The sequence below is a fragment of the Rhizopus microsporus genome (genome assembly GCF_002708625.1).
Source record: "Rhizopus microsporus ATCC 52813 unplaced genomic scaffold scaffold_39, whole genome shotgun sequence".
Classification (NCBI taxonomy): domain Eukaryota; kingdom Fungi; phylum Mucoromycota; class Mucoromycetes; order Mucorales; family Rhizopodaceae; genus Rhizopus; species Rhizopus microsporus.
The window spans coordinates 32,532-48,271 of NW_019671954.1; the positions used below are offsets into that span (position 1 = coordinate 32,532).

Below are 15,740 nucleotides of genomic sequence, written 5' to 3' on the forward strand. Positions count from 1 at the left end.
ATTTTCTTCATTCGCCTCTATGACAACATAGCATATCATCTTCATCATGTCAGTCTTAATAAGTCAGCTTATAGAATCTTGCTTGCTTCAAGTGCATTTACTTCACTCATGTTTTTTTATATTGGGAGATATCTTATCATGATGGCTGGACTCTTGATTTTGTTTAACAAGACCTGGATCGGAAGCTTTATGGAAGTTGTTTTACTTTTCCTTGTTGAACTATTGCAAACATGTATAGATATTATTCAAAAATTGGCTCTTCGTACATCAACTTCTGAACGAAAGCCTATCGAGGTTTCCGTTTATGAGAACCAAAGGTGGTGGGCAGGCACGGGTTATACATCACAGGTCTGTATGAAGAAACAAAATATTATAGACTGTACTGAATTGTGCTGTAGATGCTGAGATCAGAAAGAGCAGCTTGGTCAAACATCACTGGATTAGAGCCACTGCCGCCAAAAGAAGATATTCCTCCACCAGCGCATTATACTTGGACAAAGGATGACTGGTGTCTGGATGCAATAGGACCGTGGATAGACGACGTGCTTGGTATAGGTAAGTTAGAGAGATTAGTTGCTGTTGTGCTCATATTCAAATAACCTTCGTTTTACAATCTATTTATACTGAAATGCACGAGCAGTAGTAAGTTTGGTTCTTTCTGAAATCAACTATTATTAACTGTGTTCTATAGATGACAGTTGATTGTGATCAGGATGGCTGGGTGTACTCTGATCATAAGTGGTCTAATCCTGTTGGAGCATCAGAATTACATAAAGCGGGGACTAACGGACAGATCGATAATACAAAGACATTGACAAGAAGAAGGAGATGGTATAGAAAGGCCATTCCTATTCATTCATTATAAATACCTTCTTTATTTGATATGTCTTGTATTAATACACATATTATAGTGATGTTCTTCCTAAGATAAATAATGGACAACATTTTCTATTTTGTATTTATTAAGAAGTTAATTGGATGACCAATGTTGATCAAGTTCTGTTCAGCCAAAATGAGCAGAGATTACTGTAGACTAAACATACTTTCCTTTAGTTCAGGAAAGATGAAGACTGCTTTATAAAATAACCCTCTTTGACTCAGCAATGTCCTTTTTAAGGAATAAAAGCCCTACTGAGTTTTAATTAATGAGTTTTATTTATGTGTGTTATATGTATAGAAGGATAATATAATAATCATAATGATAGTAGTATAATAGTGTACAGAGGTTGTCTATAATGATAATTATGATGATGTAGCTATACGTTGTATTTCCTGATAAAGTATATTAATATACAACATCAATATTATGTTATTTTACTTACTAGTTCCAGATCATCCATGTTGGAAAGATCGCTATCTTGTAAACTATCAAACGCATCACCACTTAATTTTAGCGAAGAAGACCGTGTAGGTAAGCTTCTTTTGACTATTAAAAAAAATAATTAGGACGCATAATTAAATAATGCATGTATTTACAATCATTTGAGTATTTTTTATCATAATAGGCTGATAAACTATTTGATCTAGTTGGTGCCACTTTTGGAGATATTTGCTTTTTATCATGTTCGAGTGACTGGATGGCTTCATCCAACCTCTTTATGACAGTTTCAGTACTTGACAGACCATATTTATGGTTATTATCTTGTTGTTTTAGTAGTTTGCGAACCACAGAACGTCGATTACTATCATATGAAAGGTCACTTACACCAGCAGATTGCGTCGGTTCCTTTTTATGTAAAATGAATGATTTTTCTGTTGTTCCTTTTGGAATGAGTTCAGAATCATTAAGTATATCAACTAATGATCTGTCCATAGGCAATATTTTCTCTGTAGTAAATAGAAACGATGTGAGATTGTTGAAAAAGAGAGGGGGATATTTTACATCTTACCGCTGCGGCCATTTATCAATACGGCCATATAATACATGCTGTAGTCTTGATCTTTCAAGTGAAATTTTTCTAGAGCAGTAATAATCAAATCAGATATCCTAGTTAAACTTGAAGTGGCTACCAGCTTGTCGATTCTTTCCTTCTTTAAGAACTTTTTTGGGTGAACATCTTTTCGTAGTAAGCTACTTTTCCTTAACACGGATCCTCTTTTTATATTGTCATTGTCTACATAATATGATATTTTTACATAAACCTGTCCATCAATAGAGCGCTTGATCCTCTTGTGCAACGAAAACCGTATGACAGAATCTTCTCCAAAATGAGCTTTTGCACGTTGCCTTGCTTTAGATACACCAACACGAGTTACTTTGATGGTGGGCTGTTCAATAGACAACTTTTTGATAGATGTTAAGGACGGCATGGGCGTAGTAAGGTGATCACTAAGAGACTCGAAAATGGCTAATGGTTTATCTTGAGGCAATAGAGTAAGCTCATCTATAGCGCCATTAGTAATTATTATAAAAATGCATGTGTATCATCTTACCACTATCCATTGATTTTACAGTCAGATAATATTCGATGATATTTGATTTGTCTGTTAATAAGGGTATATGAAACTTTTGTAAGGCTAATTTTAACAACTGATCTGCATTCATATCAGGCGTAACAGCCACAGTTGCAAACATGGCACCAACATTAATGTTTCCAGCAAATATACGTAATACATGATATTGTCTATTTTCAACAAATTGTTCCTCTATTTTATCCTTTTTACTATTGCTATTTCCAATGGAGAATAGTCTTTTCAATCCTGTCACGGATTTTTGTTGTTGTTGTTGTTGTTGTTGTCGTTGTACATCTTTCTTTGGATCATCAAACTGAAGGAGTGGTAATGGCTTATTACTTTTGTTACTTTCTCTTGTTGCACGACTGTCTTCTTCTTCTTGAATTAAATGAATGGATCTATTTAGCTCGGGATTAAGTACTAATGTAGATGCTGTCTTGATGGTTTGTTCGTCTTCATCGTCATCATCATCATCATCGTCATCGTTATCACTATTACTACTACTGATACTACTTTGAGTAATATCATCCACATCCGTGTTATCAGTACTTAATGCTGAATTAATTGACATTACTTCCTCCCAGTGTTCAAATACTTGTTCATATGAGCTATCATTATCTTCATCTGTTAGAATAATTTGCAGCTGACATGCAAGCTCTTTTGATAATTTAACTTTCTTCTTTTTTGGCTGTTTATTACTGTTATTTGACACATGATCTGGTAAACGGGCAATTGAAGTCACCTTATACACAAACATTAATATTCAGTATGAATAGTGTGGACTTTACCTACTTCAACATTACGGTGTTTGTTTAGTCTAGCCAACCTTTCAAATGGTGTCTATAAAATACATATAAAAATCGACAATAATAAACCGTTAAAAGTGTATAAAACTCGTTATTACTCAATAGCTACACTACTTCAATATTTTCAGCTGGAATGTATCCAACTTCAGATGTCTTTAAGGCTCTAACTAGCCACCAATATGAGTTTGTATCATCCAATAAAGTCATTGCATCCCCTTTGATGACTGATGCTTGTCCATCTACTGTTGCTACAAATGTATGAAGGGCATAGACCAAGTCAAAGTTAATATCTTCATCAGGAATGCTGGATGAAGAAGAATAGATTGAATTATTATCGTCTTCTTCTTCTTCTTTCTCTTCTTCTCTTTCATCCTCTTCACTCTTTTCATGTTCTTCTTCTTCATAAACAGTAGTCACTGTAGGGGATGTGGATAAAGTGCCGTTATCCACAGCCCATTGTCTTGCTTTTTGATATCGTTCCCTTAAAGCGTCTATTGAGCTGTGTCTTGTTTTTATAGACATGGTATATTCAACATAAAATAATAAAGCGAGAAATGAGAAAACACGTTTTTCTTTAATTTCAGATAAAATTATTTTTATAAAAGAATCAAGTGCGTGTAACAAATCATGTATGTTTGTAGAACATTCATTACATTATATTCATACCACTTTACTCCTTTATCCAAGGTAACAATTTATACCTTTTAGTTATATTTCTTGACGAGCTGAGATGTTCATTAGTATTCATAGATAATAGGAGAATATTCGTAGTGTTTTTTTTACTCTAATTTACGCTTTATTCAGAAATTACACTGATAGAAAAATGCTAATTTCAGAGAACAAAGAATAAACGAAGCAAAAGAATGATTAGTAAATCAGTTACATGTTACTTATAGTGTTGGCCACATTTATCTTTTATCTCAAAAATATCAAGCTCATTTTATGTATTAAATATTGTCTTCTTAATAATAAAGCAAAGATTGATAACCAACAAAGTGTAATTGCTAATCGATGTGCGAATAATTTATGAAAAAAGTGTAAGTGATTCTATACTATATTACATGATTGACCCTTGGGGATGGTATATGCTCTGCTTGCTTTGGCCCAGCTACAGAGCCAATATCTGATTTGCAAAGTACTTTACATAGGCAATTTCAGCTTACTCCTCTTGATCGCCTACACATTCGTTTTATCTTTTCAGTAGTTCTTTTTGCAAGGGAACAGCTATGCCTTTTCTTTCATAGTTGATCCAAAGAAACAATTAGTAAAGGTAATAATTCACTTTTTAATGATAGTAGGATAATCAACAGAATATAAGGCACTGTTGTCAAAAAAATTAGTTATTTCCAGCCTGTTAGTACAATTTATTCGCACACTGATAGAAAAGGATAATTCAGAAAACAGATGAGACAACGAATAATGATAATAAGAGAGCCTTTCAGAAGTAAAAGAATGAAATATAAAAGAAATGATTAATGAATCAGTTATTAAATTGATATTAAGTACTTACATTATAAATAAGAGGATTTATAAGAGAAAAAGAAGCAGGAAAAGTGAGTAATATTATGAATATCCTACCCAAAATGTATTATTGATGGGCCACCGATAACCAGCCCGGAAAGAGCAAAGAAAGAAAGAAAGAAAGAAAGAAGGAGAGCAAGAGAGAGAGTGGATGGGACCAAGGCTTGGTAAGAACCAAACTACCTCCAGCTAGAATTGGTACTGTTTTCGATTTATAATCTATAATACTATACACCAGTTTCTTACAAGAGTAAAGAATATAACATACTTTGGGGCTAGCTAGGGAATAGTTGGCCTTACTTTTTGGTCCAAAGAAGAAAAAGAAGCCAAGGTCAGACTATTTATATTAAGGCTCCAACAACATTTCATTTTGTTATAAAGTCTTGACCACATCTATCTTATACTCAAAAATATCAAGCTCATTTTATATATTATTAAATGTTGTCTTTTAAACAATAAAGAAGACATAGAAAATCAACTAAAGTGAATTGTTATTGATCTTGTAATGTGTGCGAATAATTTATGGAAAAAGTGTATAACAGTCGCTTCCAATGGCTTCCTCTTCCTTTTCTCTCCTCTCAGCATATGTCGACCTAATCCTTCTTCGTTTCCTTCGCTTCTTTCCTTCCTTATTCCTCCTTTGATCTCAAAAGGGTATTTAGACTCTATGTACTTTTTTTTTATATGGTCAGGTGGGACGAAATTATATTATTTCAATGCGCCCATAGCAGTATTTTATTTTCTTTAATTGTATATATTTAGAGCTTTCCATCACTTTCTATAGATTCTTGCCTTATTTGGAAAGATATCCACAGCAGCAGACTTGGTGCATGCCAACTGTAAAGCAATTACAAGCAGAACTCGCTGCAGCTAAAGCTGAAATCACCCGACTCAAATAACAAAACGCCTCCCTCCTTGAGCGATTAGCTCACGCATCCAATGTTGATGCTCCTAAGGAACCCGCTTCCACTTTGGTCTCCTCTCTGCCAGTATCCTCTCCACTGACATCTCCTTCGCCGGCATCCGAATTCCCATTGTAATCCAAGCCTCCTCAGAAACGTTCTTCGTCTCCCGATTTAGGCTCTCTCCTCTTCAGAAAGCTGCCAATCTTAAAGATTCCACGCTCCTTCCTATTCAAATGGCTGCTGCTCGCACCTTCAGCGTTCGTTCCGCCAATCATGGCTACAAGTTCCTATATCTGCCTCTACGCCGCCGCCTTCCTATAGGTCAACTACGCTCTCGTCTGCGACAACTGAGCATCAACACCCGCCGTGTCCTCAGCATCCATTATCCCGATCGCCATCTTGTTGCCCTCTTAATTTATAATGATTATGAAGCTGAATTCTGTTCATAATTAAAAGAATTTGAGATTCCTATACGGGATGATTACGATCCTACAGATCCCTTGGATCTTCGTAATCTCGATTACAGTGACTGGGACGAAGCGAACAGGACAAGCGTCGCGCATGGTCTGTTTCTGTGTTGTATCCTTCATGTTCTCGATTACCTTAAAGGTTCTGTCAAGCGGGCTGTAGCTAAGTTCTTCGCTAACAAAGGATATATTGATCGTAACGAACTCCCTGAGTTCTTTTCCATCAAAAAGGCATGAGCTCCATTTACTGTTCTCTTAATAGCCTCCCTTCCTGAGATCCGCTTCTCTGTGCCTTTCTTCAAGCCCAGAGGAGTTTTTAGATACTTCTTTTATTCTTTGAACTGGCCCGGGCAAAATTAATATAAAAATACTATGTGCTCATTTGGGTTTAATAAATAAAAAAATTGTCTTGTCGTATATATTTTAGACTTTAGTTTCTGGAACCATTACTGATTAAAGAAAAGTACCTTGATCATCCACAATATATCCAAAAAGTATAAAGGACATACTTACCTTACTTGTATAGTCTTGGGGTTTGAAGCCTTAATGTTCTTTAACTTGCTCGAGTTGATGACTCTCAGTGCATTTTATTTAATGATTTTTATAGACCAATCCAGTATTGATCTGTAGCTGACATAATACCATAATGCGGAGGCGATGATTTAAAGAAATATATTTCTTATGACGAACCATTGTGGACGGTGACACCTCGTCTCCAATAAGACGGCATGTGTTACAAGCTAGAACTGGCCTCTGTGAAATTTGTAAGAAATAAATTTGTAAGAAATAAAACTTGCCAAAAATTATTCTCATTGGCTATGCCCTGCATTAAAGATAGGCAGACCTTTTTTATATCCTTCTTTCTATTTTCAAACTGAATATGTCTGCAGAGGAATTGTATAATAAGGCGCTTCGCTCTTTCCTCTTGAAGAAGCATATTACAGCAATAAATAACTGTAATAAGGCAATCGCTGCCTTATCTAGCAACTATCAAAATGCTAATGCTGAAACCCTAAGAATGAATATATGGACTCTGTACTTGAATATATTAGCAATTCTACTCAAGGATTCCAAGTTTAATAGCTTAGTCAAGTTGCCTGGATTCGAAAAAGTTGGTAGCCTACAAGATGCCTGCTTTTGTATATGGAATAAAGTAAAAGAAGGACATGGAGGAATACACTCTGTTGATCCAGGATTAGTTTCTACAATGTAGGTAAATAAATAAGAAAACGTAATTCATATATTCATATTTAGAATGTAGGATAAGTATGGATGTTAACCTGCAGCAATACAGCTGTGCGAAAGTTGTGGCAGAGGAATGGCTTTATAGTCTCTCAGATGCGATTCTTGATCATATATCACAACAAATCGAAAATGACGATGATCGTATATCATATGCATATAATAAGATCGTTGAGCTATATATCATTCGTATCCTACCTGGCCTGTATGATTTTGAAACTGCAGAGAGCTTTCTTGAATATAACTCGATTCTAACTGGAACTAAACTGGAGGTAAAAAGAGTGTGAAGCTTATTACATAATTTTTTTCCTTAAAAAAAAACTATAGTCGCTCAAATTATCTATCAAGGAACATAAAGAACTATTAGAGACTCAAAAGAAATTAAAAGAAGAAGAAGAAAGAACAAGGATAGTAGCATTAGAGAATGAGAGAAAGGAAAAAGAGGAAGAAAAAAAGAAGAAAGAGATAAAAGTGAAAGAGGTGGACTTTTTAGAGAAAGAGGGGGTTAAAGAAGAGAGTACTGTTGTTAATAGCAGTAAAGAAAATGAAACTAGCTCTAACAATACAATCGTCGACGGCAAGATAGCTATAAGTAATGAAAGAGCAAGGCAGGTTATTGTGATCAAGCATTGGATAAATCAGATATCAGCGAAAGGCATTGCTTCCTATACAGCCGCTCTATTATTTATATTTGCATTTTTAACTCTTTTAAGAAAAAGGGGAAGACTGTCTCTTGTCTTGGAAAAACTTTGGCAGACCATCAAAATGGGTACCAAGGTTACTTATATGTAGAAATAAATCTTTAAGGACTCCCCTCGTTCACATGTAAAATGGTACAAAATGGACATTGATATTAATAGCATCAAGGGCTGAAGATAAGAGTGTTAGTGTCAGACATCATCCCATGCTCTACATTAACTTGAGCATACTTCATTCCACCAAATAGACGAATTGTAAAACGTATTAGAGGCATGCTATAAGAAAACAAAATGTAATACTTTTATTTGACAAGCCACTGTCACTCCTTTTGAATGTCTTTGAATCAACCATAGACTTATAATCTATTGGAATTATTCTTTTATATCCGGACCTGTCACATTCCGTGCTGTCTCCCTTTGAGATACTTTCTTTATTCTGGACTTGTCAATGGTCAACTATTTGCTCAATCTTATATGAGCATAAATACAATCCTCAATGCCTTGATCCGCTATGCGTTAGTTCTTTTTACATATTTTATGTCCGGTAAGAAGCAGATAAGGGCAAATATATTGTCTACAATTATTTTGCATTACATTCAATAGATAAGAAAATTGTTGTCTTTTTTGGCTACCAAAGTAACATACTAGAATCAAGCCTTGTTTCACCTAAATAGGATTTACCCCATCCATGTTAAAAATATGAGTCGGTCCATAAAATGGCATGAGGTAAACATTGGCAAAGCATTCGTTTATTTGTGTTACTAACTTATCTTGTTGTCAATCACAGCAACCTTTTTTATTCACTCTTTTCATTGTTGGAATCATTTGAATATCTTTATGCGGTAACCAACTCGGGTTTTTATTTTTTTGATTGGGGTTTGATGCGTGACATGTGAAAATTATTTACTATATAAAAAATTGTTATGTTCTAATTTGACAGCTCTTCTTGTAACCAGTAACTATGATACCAGATTCAGCCATTGCTAGGGGAATCATTCACATAATAGCCATCTTACAGTCATCTATCGCACCATTTTCATTTTTCTATTATATTTATTATGTAGCCACAGAGCAGAAACTTTTTACTATTCACTCTTCCATTGACACATTCATACATTATTGGTTTGGATGCGAGCTTATGTTTTATATCTATTTTCAAATTACCCATAATAGAATGCAAAAATTGACGTCAGACATTGCCCCAACACCGCGAGAGAGAAGTGATGTGTATACGCTTTGTCTTGAAGCCATCGATCAAGCTGACACTTGGTTACCTGGCTGGTTTACCTTGGCTAATGATCCAGCCAAGCATCCAAAATTTAAAGATATTTATAGAGATAATTTGGCCGAATGGTATTCAGTGTTTAATTATCTACATTTGTATATTCATTTTTTTTTTGTCCTAGGCTATCTTGGGCATTTTTTAATTTACCTTTGGAGAGCGTTTTACAAGATGAATCAGCAATACAAGAACTGCACGAAATGATTAATGACTTTGAAAATAAATTTCATATCAAGCTTAAAGAAGGGTACAATGAAGATGTGGTTGCCTATCGGCTCACTTTGGATCCGTTACTTGCTTATCATAGGCCGCTTGCCTTTTACGTACTTGTGCTGTTTCTCACAAACATATTTGGCTTTGTTTGTCAATTTTTATGGGGCATGAAGAGGTTTGGTCCAGAGAATAGATCAACTATTTGGAGTTTGATGGATCCACAACAATCTCCTTATCCTAGTAGTCATATCGGCCCAGAAAAAGTTCCTTATTGGTTCCGTGATGGAAATCGTAGAAAGAAACCTATTGTCTTTATCCATGGAATTGGTGGTGGTCTTATGTGCTATATTACACTTGTTGCTAAATTGGTTACACTGGATGCTCCTATCTTTTTTATTGAATTACCGTTTGTTGCAATGAATTGTGTGGAAGAAGTGCCAACAGCGCAAGAAACAGTGAGAGATATTCAGCAGATGTTACAAAGACATGGCTGTACTGATGCTGTCTTTGTTGGTCATTCTCTTGGTACATCGGTCATATCATGGGCCATCAAGTATATCCCTAAAAGTGTAGCTAGTACAGTATTTATAGATCCCATCTGCTTCATGCTGCATTATAACGACATGTAGGTTTAACCGATGATGTTACTACTGATATACTAACTCCTTTGTATTTTAGCTGTCTTAACTTTGTATACAGAACACCCAAGACAGCCGCTGAGGTAAGCACAGATATTACATTGAGTTTGTATCTGACCTTATGATACAGTGTGTGGTTAAATACTTTGCTTCAAGTGAATTGTATATTTCGTATTACATTTCTAGACATTTCCACTGGTATCAAATTATTCTATTTGTAGCATCTCATCATCGTCATGCGTCTAATTGTTCAGTTACGATGCCAGAGAATACCAAAGTTTACTTATCAGAAAAGGATAATATAGTCAATTCATTACGCGTAAATGATTATCTAAATCGTCAAGGCATAGATTCAGCCGTTATGAAAGGACTAGATCATGCTTCCTTTTTATTTCATTCAACGTGGAAGAATGAAATACTGATGACAATAAACAAATACACTTCTATATAATTGTGACCCCAATTCTTTTGGCTAGTCTTTGGTATTGCTCTTGAGTGATCTTTTTCTGTCTCCAGATAAATATGGTTATAGACACTATGGCAGTCAAAATAACAGTGACCTACTAAGAGTTAGTCTTCCACAAACTGAAGTCGTTACCATATTACCTCAAATCGAATGAGTCGCTTTTGTTCAATCATTTTTACTCTTGGGCATGATTGGAACGATGGTAAAGATATAGAGTCGTCGTCATATATCATTGTTTGGCTTTTCCTATCGGCTAGTTCGGGATCATCCCACTCACAGCGCACTGCTTGTTTATTACCAAATTCACTACAATAGGGCTGCGTTTTCTATATTTAAAAGTTATATGTGCTTTGGCTAAATGATATTGTTATTACTGTTTACCTTTTCGAGAGGTGAACATACTTCGCATTCTCCTATCGAATAACAAGAATAGGTTGACTTATTTACAGTTTCATGAGAGTGTGTATAGTTTCCTAAGCGTCTATTGCTATCTTCTACTATTCCAAAAGGAGGTGTTCGCCTTTCGTGCATAGCTATACAAAATGAATATCTGGGCAAAGGTTAACAGCTAATGAATGCTTAAACAGCATAAAGTTTACTTAAAAAACAAAATGAGCACGGCGAGTTTCATTTGCAGTGTATTAAAAGAAAGAAATGGCCGTGTGACGTTTTAGTTTTATTTTTCTTTTACACATGCAAAGAAAGAGCTTATGGAAATCTTATAAGGCTTTGTCACCAAGAACCAGAATGTATCTTGGTCTTGGTAAGTTTATGCACTTTTATGTTGAGCGTCTAACTGATTGATATATATATATCCATACAGGAGGAATGGCTTTCTCAGCTGTTGGTCTATTAATCGCTGACTACATGGAAATGGAGAAGCCTGCTAGTGAATTAGAAAAGCAAGAACTCGAGCTGATGTCACCCATTATTGTTGTAGATCACAAAAAACAATGATTTTGCTATGATTTTATTTTAGAACCTCCAATTTCTGTGCACACAGTTTTAATATATCTTCTGTCTTTTTCCCTACATTTGATACATCTTTTGCTACAGATTGCCAGCATTCCCCATGGCGTGGCTCAGATGCAACACAGCGTTTAATTACAATATCTTGCTGCTCTTTTGTCCCATGCTGTAATTCAAATTTATACCACCATGCATAAGAATCTCCTTGATCAGGGTCGATCTGTACTGCCTTTTGAAACCAGTTCCTTGCTTTCTCAATCTTGCGATCCGCCCAGAATAAACGAGCTACAGTCGTAACTATTATTGGATCGTGTTCACATTTCTTTAACGCATCTACACTACGGGCTTTTCGCTGTGGTCTTGCTTCCATGTAGATAATCTCTGTCCAGATAGATCCCGAAGTTGGGCATTCTTGCAGTGCCTTGGCTGCCAATGACTTGGCCACATTCACATTGTTATTACGCTTTTCAATCCGAATAGCTTGAACCCATAAATCAGGATTCTTTGGATTTAGGAAACGTGCCTTTTCCAATGAAGCGCGAGCTTTGGTAACCATTTTCAATTTTTCTTCCAACAAAGCCAGAAGAATCCAGAGAGTAACGCTCTTGGGGCAATTCTTTACAGCTTGATTGTACGTTTCCCTTGCTTTTGCTGTATTTCCTTGTGTATCTTCCAATTGTCCTTTAATCATCCAAAGCTTATCAAACGTAGGGAATTTGGCAAGTGCTTCATCTAACAATCTGCTACATTGCTCATAATCTTTCATCTGTCTTTCCAACATAACAGACTTCATCCACACACGTGCAGTTCCTGATTCCTTTCTGGCTAATTCCAATAGCTTTCTTGCACGATCATATTCTTCGCTTTCACTTTCTACCTTGACTGCAGCCAACCAGATTTGTTCGCTGTTGGGATTTGCTCGAAATGCCTCCTCTAGGATGGCACGAGCACTCTCAACATCGCCAGCCATCCATTTTTCTTTTGCGCCCATAAGCCACAAGACTTCGGCTTGAGGGCAGTATTTGACAGCACGTTGTAATAATTCTTCAAGGCTTTCAGGCGTACCATGACTCTTCTCAAGATAGGCAGCTTGTTGCCAAATAGATGCTTTACCCGGAAACACTTTTAAGGCATGTGCATAGATAGCACGAGCTGTCTGTATAGAATTATGTGCAATACATCTTTCAGCATCTTCCATCCAAGTTGACTGTCGGTCCTCTTCTTCCACGCCCATTCCAATAGTAGCTCTAACAATAGCCTGACAAGTTAACACAGATCCATTGCTTTCACATTTTTCGGCTTCTGAAAGCCATTGTTCGCGATCTAATAATACACCTGCTTGGGCAAGCATTTCTACTGCTCGAGTAATGATGATATCTACCATATCAGACTTGCCATATTCTTCCTGAAGGCGAGCTGCAGCAACCCAAATCTCATGGCTAGTAGGTATAGCAGCGCGTGCTTTATTCAGTACCTTTTGGGCATTTTCGTATGTTTCCAGTCGAGCAAGAGCTAGCCAAAGGTCGACACTCAATGGCACAAGCTCCACAGCACGAGAGAGTAATACCTTAGCATCTTTGGGATTTTCTTCCATATTGACAGCTGCACGCCAAAGTTTAACAGAATTTGGAATAAATTCAAGAGCGCGGCGTAATACTTTCTTTTTTGCTTTGTTCTCTGTTTCAAGTGATACAGCTTTAAGCCAAATTTTAACAGACTGCGGAAGATGGCGGACGGCATCGCCTAGTATGATTTTTGCGTTTTCTACAGTATTTAGGCGAGCAGCTTCAAGCCAAACGTCTTCATTTTTAGGACATTGCTCACATCCTTTAGCAATAATATTTCTAGCATGAACAGGTCTGCCTGCTACTTCTTCCAAACGAGCAGCTGCAATCCAACCAGGTGCATGTTTCGGGTTTGTTGTAATAACTGAATTCAGTAGCAAGCGAGCCTTTTTGATGTCGCCAATTTCTGCATCACTCTTTATGACCACACTGTTAAGGTCCGTTAGATACCCTTTTGGATCTACAGTAGTGCTTCCTGACACTGAGTCTGATACTTGATCTAGCTTTAATCCCAAAACCTTATCTCTCGCTTGACCAATTTCTCTAAAGTTCGTCAACATGCCATCGTCTGCATCTGCCCCTTTTACAGCTGAAGAGACTATACCACCTATTTTTTGTTCGGTGGCATCCAAGCTGGTCTCATATTGCGACTTTTCTCTTGCAGCTGCAATCATTGTGTCTGGTAAAGGAATGTATCTGTCTGGTAATTTGTTCTTTCTGCGATTCTTTCCTACAAGATCGCCAACTTCCGGGATAGCAGCCCATTCGGATTCATCGATAGTTGCAAGCTGTCTCTTCAAATCTGCAAACTGTTGAGAAATCTTGGGCCTTTCTCGTCGGTAACGAGCAAGTTCCTCCCGTTCTCTTGCTTCTCTCCGTGCTTTGCGTCGTTCATCCATCTTGGCATCAATCATGTCCCATACTCTGTCGGCCTCCTCATCGTCTTCTTCATAAGGTGCTGTAGAAAACAAACCGATTTCGTTATCAGGATCTTGGTACCTTTCATCATCATCATCGCCTTCTTCTTTTCCAGTGCTAAGCAAGGGATCACTATATAAGCAATGAGCGAGTGAACGACGACTAATAAATCATTACATACGCTTCTATACCAGATTCTCTTGCAGGACCAATATCTGATCTTGTAGTAAAACCTGTAGCGCCACGACCAAGGCCTGCTACATAATTTGGAGGTGCTGGTTTGCCCATAAAGTCCTTTACACCAAACATTTTTAAGAGTTGAAAGAAGCTTGCAGAAAATATGGTTGAGCATTGTCGGTTTTACACAGGGAGCATTAAATTGTCACCACAACTTAGAAGTCACAGCCGAATCTACTGTTTCATTAAAAATAAATTTCAGAGAGGATAAAATTATGGCGTGTGTGAAAAAAATGATTGATGCATAAAAAAAGTATTTATGCAAAGGTTAAAAATAAAATGCATGCAAAAGAAGACGGCATACAAATGAGAGTGATAAGTAATAAGGGGAGAATATAAAGAATTATACAGTTTGTTATGTAAGAAAATTATTGTATACAACTTACCCCCGAAGGCATCTATGTGTCTTAGCGATAACTAGGACGAAAAATCATCACCTAAGCGTATTCTAGTTCTTGGTTGCTCCTGATCGTTCACTCTTCTTCGACGTTTTGTAGGAGCAACAGCAACCCAGCGAAACCTATGAGGAACCATGCCATTACGTCGAAGCTCACGAAGGACGTGCACGTAGTTGAGGCAAGCAGTAACATTCCTGTTCCATAAGCGATATCTATCTGGAGCTGCCATAATGGGTCTACAGTATAGATTGGTGCATCTACAAGCAATGTTCAATCAGTATAAAGTCACGCAAGTGGTTAATATATTATTACCTTAAAGGGCCATGTGTCGTATTTACCCTGTAAATACTTAATCTTGTCGTATGAGATTACTATAAATCTATACTCGAAGAATGAATAATATAAAGATACTAACAACAATATATGTCATTAACATATAACGCGACATGCCCAACTATTATTAGCCATAATTAAACCGGTTCCTTAATAATTCTGTCTTCATATAATTTTACAAAAAAAATTCTGCCTTCATATAAAATGACGCTGTTTGTAATAATGAGCTCTCTCTCGTCTTAATATACAATAAAGAGGTTATATAGAGACTCATCGACACATATTTCCCTTATCACTTCTTCATATTTTCGAGACATATCACACACACAAACTTAATTTAATAACATTCAGCTCTTCTGAATAAAGAATCTAATTCGCATGTCACCGTCTTAATAGTCTTTTTTCAATAACACTAAAGCTGAATACAATACCAATAACAGTTGGGCATGTCGCGTTATATGTTAATGACATGTATTGTTGTTAGTATCTTTATATTATTCATTCTTCGAGTATAGATTTATAGTAATCTCATACGACAAGATTAAGTATTTATAGGGTAAATACGGCATGCTGTTGAATACGAAGTATCAATTAAAAAGAATAAAGACTAGAATTAACCAGACTAAAA

General features: G+C 36.3%; 7 protein-coding genes across 7 annotated transcripts; 4 read left to right on the forward strand and 3 right to left on the reverse strand.

Moving 5' to 3' along the window:
* Positions 1 to 141: 141 nt before the first annotated feature.
* Positions 142 to 865, forward strand: RHIMIDRAFT_249375 (uncharacterized protein; the record flags this gene model as incomplete). The annotated part of the gene is made up of 4 exons (XM_023610608.1): positions 142 to 348; positions 399 to 555; positions 641 to 642; positions 692 to 865. 4 exons carry the CDS (start codon positions 142 to 144, stop codon positions 863 to 865), a joined length of 540 nt encoding a protein of 179 aa, XP_023461025.1.
* Positions 866 to 1,242: 377 nt separating this feature from the next.
* RHIMIDRAFT_242783 (uncharacterized protein) lies at positions 1,243 to 3,782 on the reverse strand (the record flags this gene model as incomplete). Its single annotated transcript, XM_023609841.1, has 7 exons — positions 1,243 to 1,272; positions 1,323 to 1,426; positions 1,477 to 1,827; positions 1,890 to 2,384; positions 2,434 to 3,196; positions 3,247 to 3,294; positions 3,375 to 3,782. 7 exons carry the CDS (start codon positions 3,780 to 3,782, stop codon positions 1,243 to 1,245), a joined length of 2,199 nt encoding a protein of 732 aa, XP_023461026.1.
* A 1,697-nt stretch (positions 3,783 to 5,479) lies between these two features.
* Positions 5,480 to 6,200, forward strand: RHIMIDRAFT_275067 (uncharacterized protein). The gene has a single exon (XM_023612517.1). It carries the CDS (start codon positions 5,920 to 5,922, stop codon positions 6,133 to 6,135), a length of 216 nt encoding a protein of 71 aa, XP_023461027.1. The 5' UTR covers positions 5,480 to 5,919; the 3' UTR covers positions 6,136 to 6,200.
* A 970-nt stretch (positions 6,201 to 7,170) lies between these two features.
* On the forward strand, positions 7,171 to 8,374 carry RHIMIDRAFT_101280 (uncharacterized protein). The gene is made up of 3 exons (XM_023605110.1): positions 7,171 to 7,366; positions 7,415 to 7,667; positions 7,723 to 8,374. Exons 2-3 carry the CDS (start codon positions 7,422 to 7,424, stop codon positions 8,185 to 8,187), a joined length of 711 nt encoding a protein of 236 aa, XP_023461028.1. The 5' UTR covers positions 7,171 to 7,366; positions 7,415 to 7,421; the 3' UTR covers positions 8,188 to 8,374.
* Positions 8,375 to 9,267: 893 nt separating this feature from the next.
* On the forward strand, positions 9,268 to 10,351 carry RHIMIDRAFT_242786 (uncharacterized protein; the record flags this gene model as incomplete). The annotated part of the gene is made up of 3 exons (XM_023609842.1): positions 9,268 to 9,446; positions 9,500 to 10,213; positions 10,267 to 10,351. 3 exons carry the CDS (start codon positions 9,268 to 9,270, stop codon positions 10,349 to 10,351), a joined length of 978 nt encoding a protein of 325 aa, XP_023461029.1.
* Positions 10,352 to 10,443: 92 nt separating this feature from the next.
* Positions 10,444 to 11,283, reverse strand: RHIMIDRAFT_101276 (uncharacterized protein). Its single transcript, XM_023605109.1, has 3 exons — positions 11,074 to 11,283; positions 10,833 to 11,018; positions 10,444 to 10,786 (listed from the first exon to the last, which is right to left on the reverse strand). The coding sequence occupies exons 1-3, from the start codon at positions 11,221 to 11,223 to the stop codon at positions 10,670 to 10,672; spliced, it is 453 nt and encodes a 150-aa protein (XP_023461030.1). The 5' UTR covers positions 11,224 to 11,283; the 3' UTR covers positions 10,444 to 10,669.
* Positions 11,284 to 11,662: 379 nt separating this feature from the next.
* Positions 11,663 to 14,453, reverse strand: RHIMIDRAFT_249379 (uncharacterized protein; the record flags this gene model as incomplete). Its single annotated transcript, XM_023610609.1, has 2 exons — positions 11,663 to 14,276; positions 14,326 to 14,453. The coding sequence occupies 2 exons, from the start codon at positions 14,451 to 14,453 to the stop codon at positions 11,663 to 11,665; spliced, it is 2,742 nt and encodes a 913-aa protein (XP_023461031.1).
* Between the last annotated feature and the right edge of the window lie 1,287 nt (positions 14,454 to 15,740).

Excerpts from the sequence above, each read along its gene's own strand:
- RHIMIDRAFT_101276 (XM_023605109.1), bottom strand. The coding sequence starts at position 11,223 with ATGCACGAAAGGCGAACACCTCCTTTTGGAATAGTAGAAGATAGCAAT. Across the intron at positions 11,019-11,073 it reads TATGTTCACCTCTCGAAAAG|AAAACGCAGCCCTATTGTAG; the intron begins GTAAACAGTAAT and ends TTTTAAATATAG. Across the intron at positions 10,787-10,832 it reads AGCGACTCATTCGATTTGAG|GTCACTGTTATTTTGACTGC; the intron begins GTAATATGGTAA and ends AACTCTTAGTAG.
- RHIMIDRAFT_101280 (XM_023605110.1), top strand. The coding sequence starts at position 7,422 with ATGGATGTTAACCTGCAGCAATACAGCTGTGCGAAAGTTGTGGCAGAG. Across the intron at positions 7,668-7,722 it reads TAACTGGAACTAAACTGGAG|TCGCTCAAATTATCTATCAA; the intron begins GTAAAAAGAGTG and ends AAAAAACTATAG.
- RHIMIDRAFT_275067 (XM_023612517.1), top strand. The coding sequence starts at position 5,920 with ATGGCTGCTGCTCGCACCTTCAGCGTTCGTTCCGCCAATCATGGCTAC.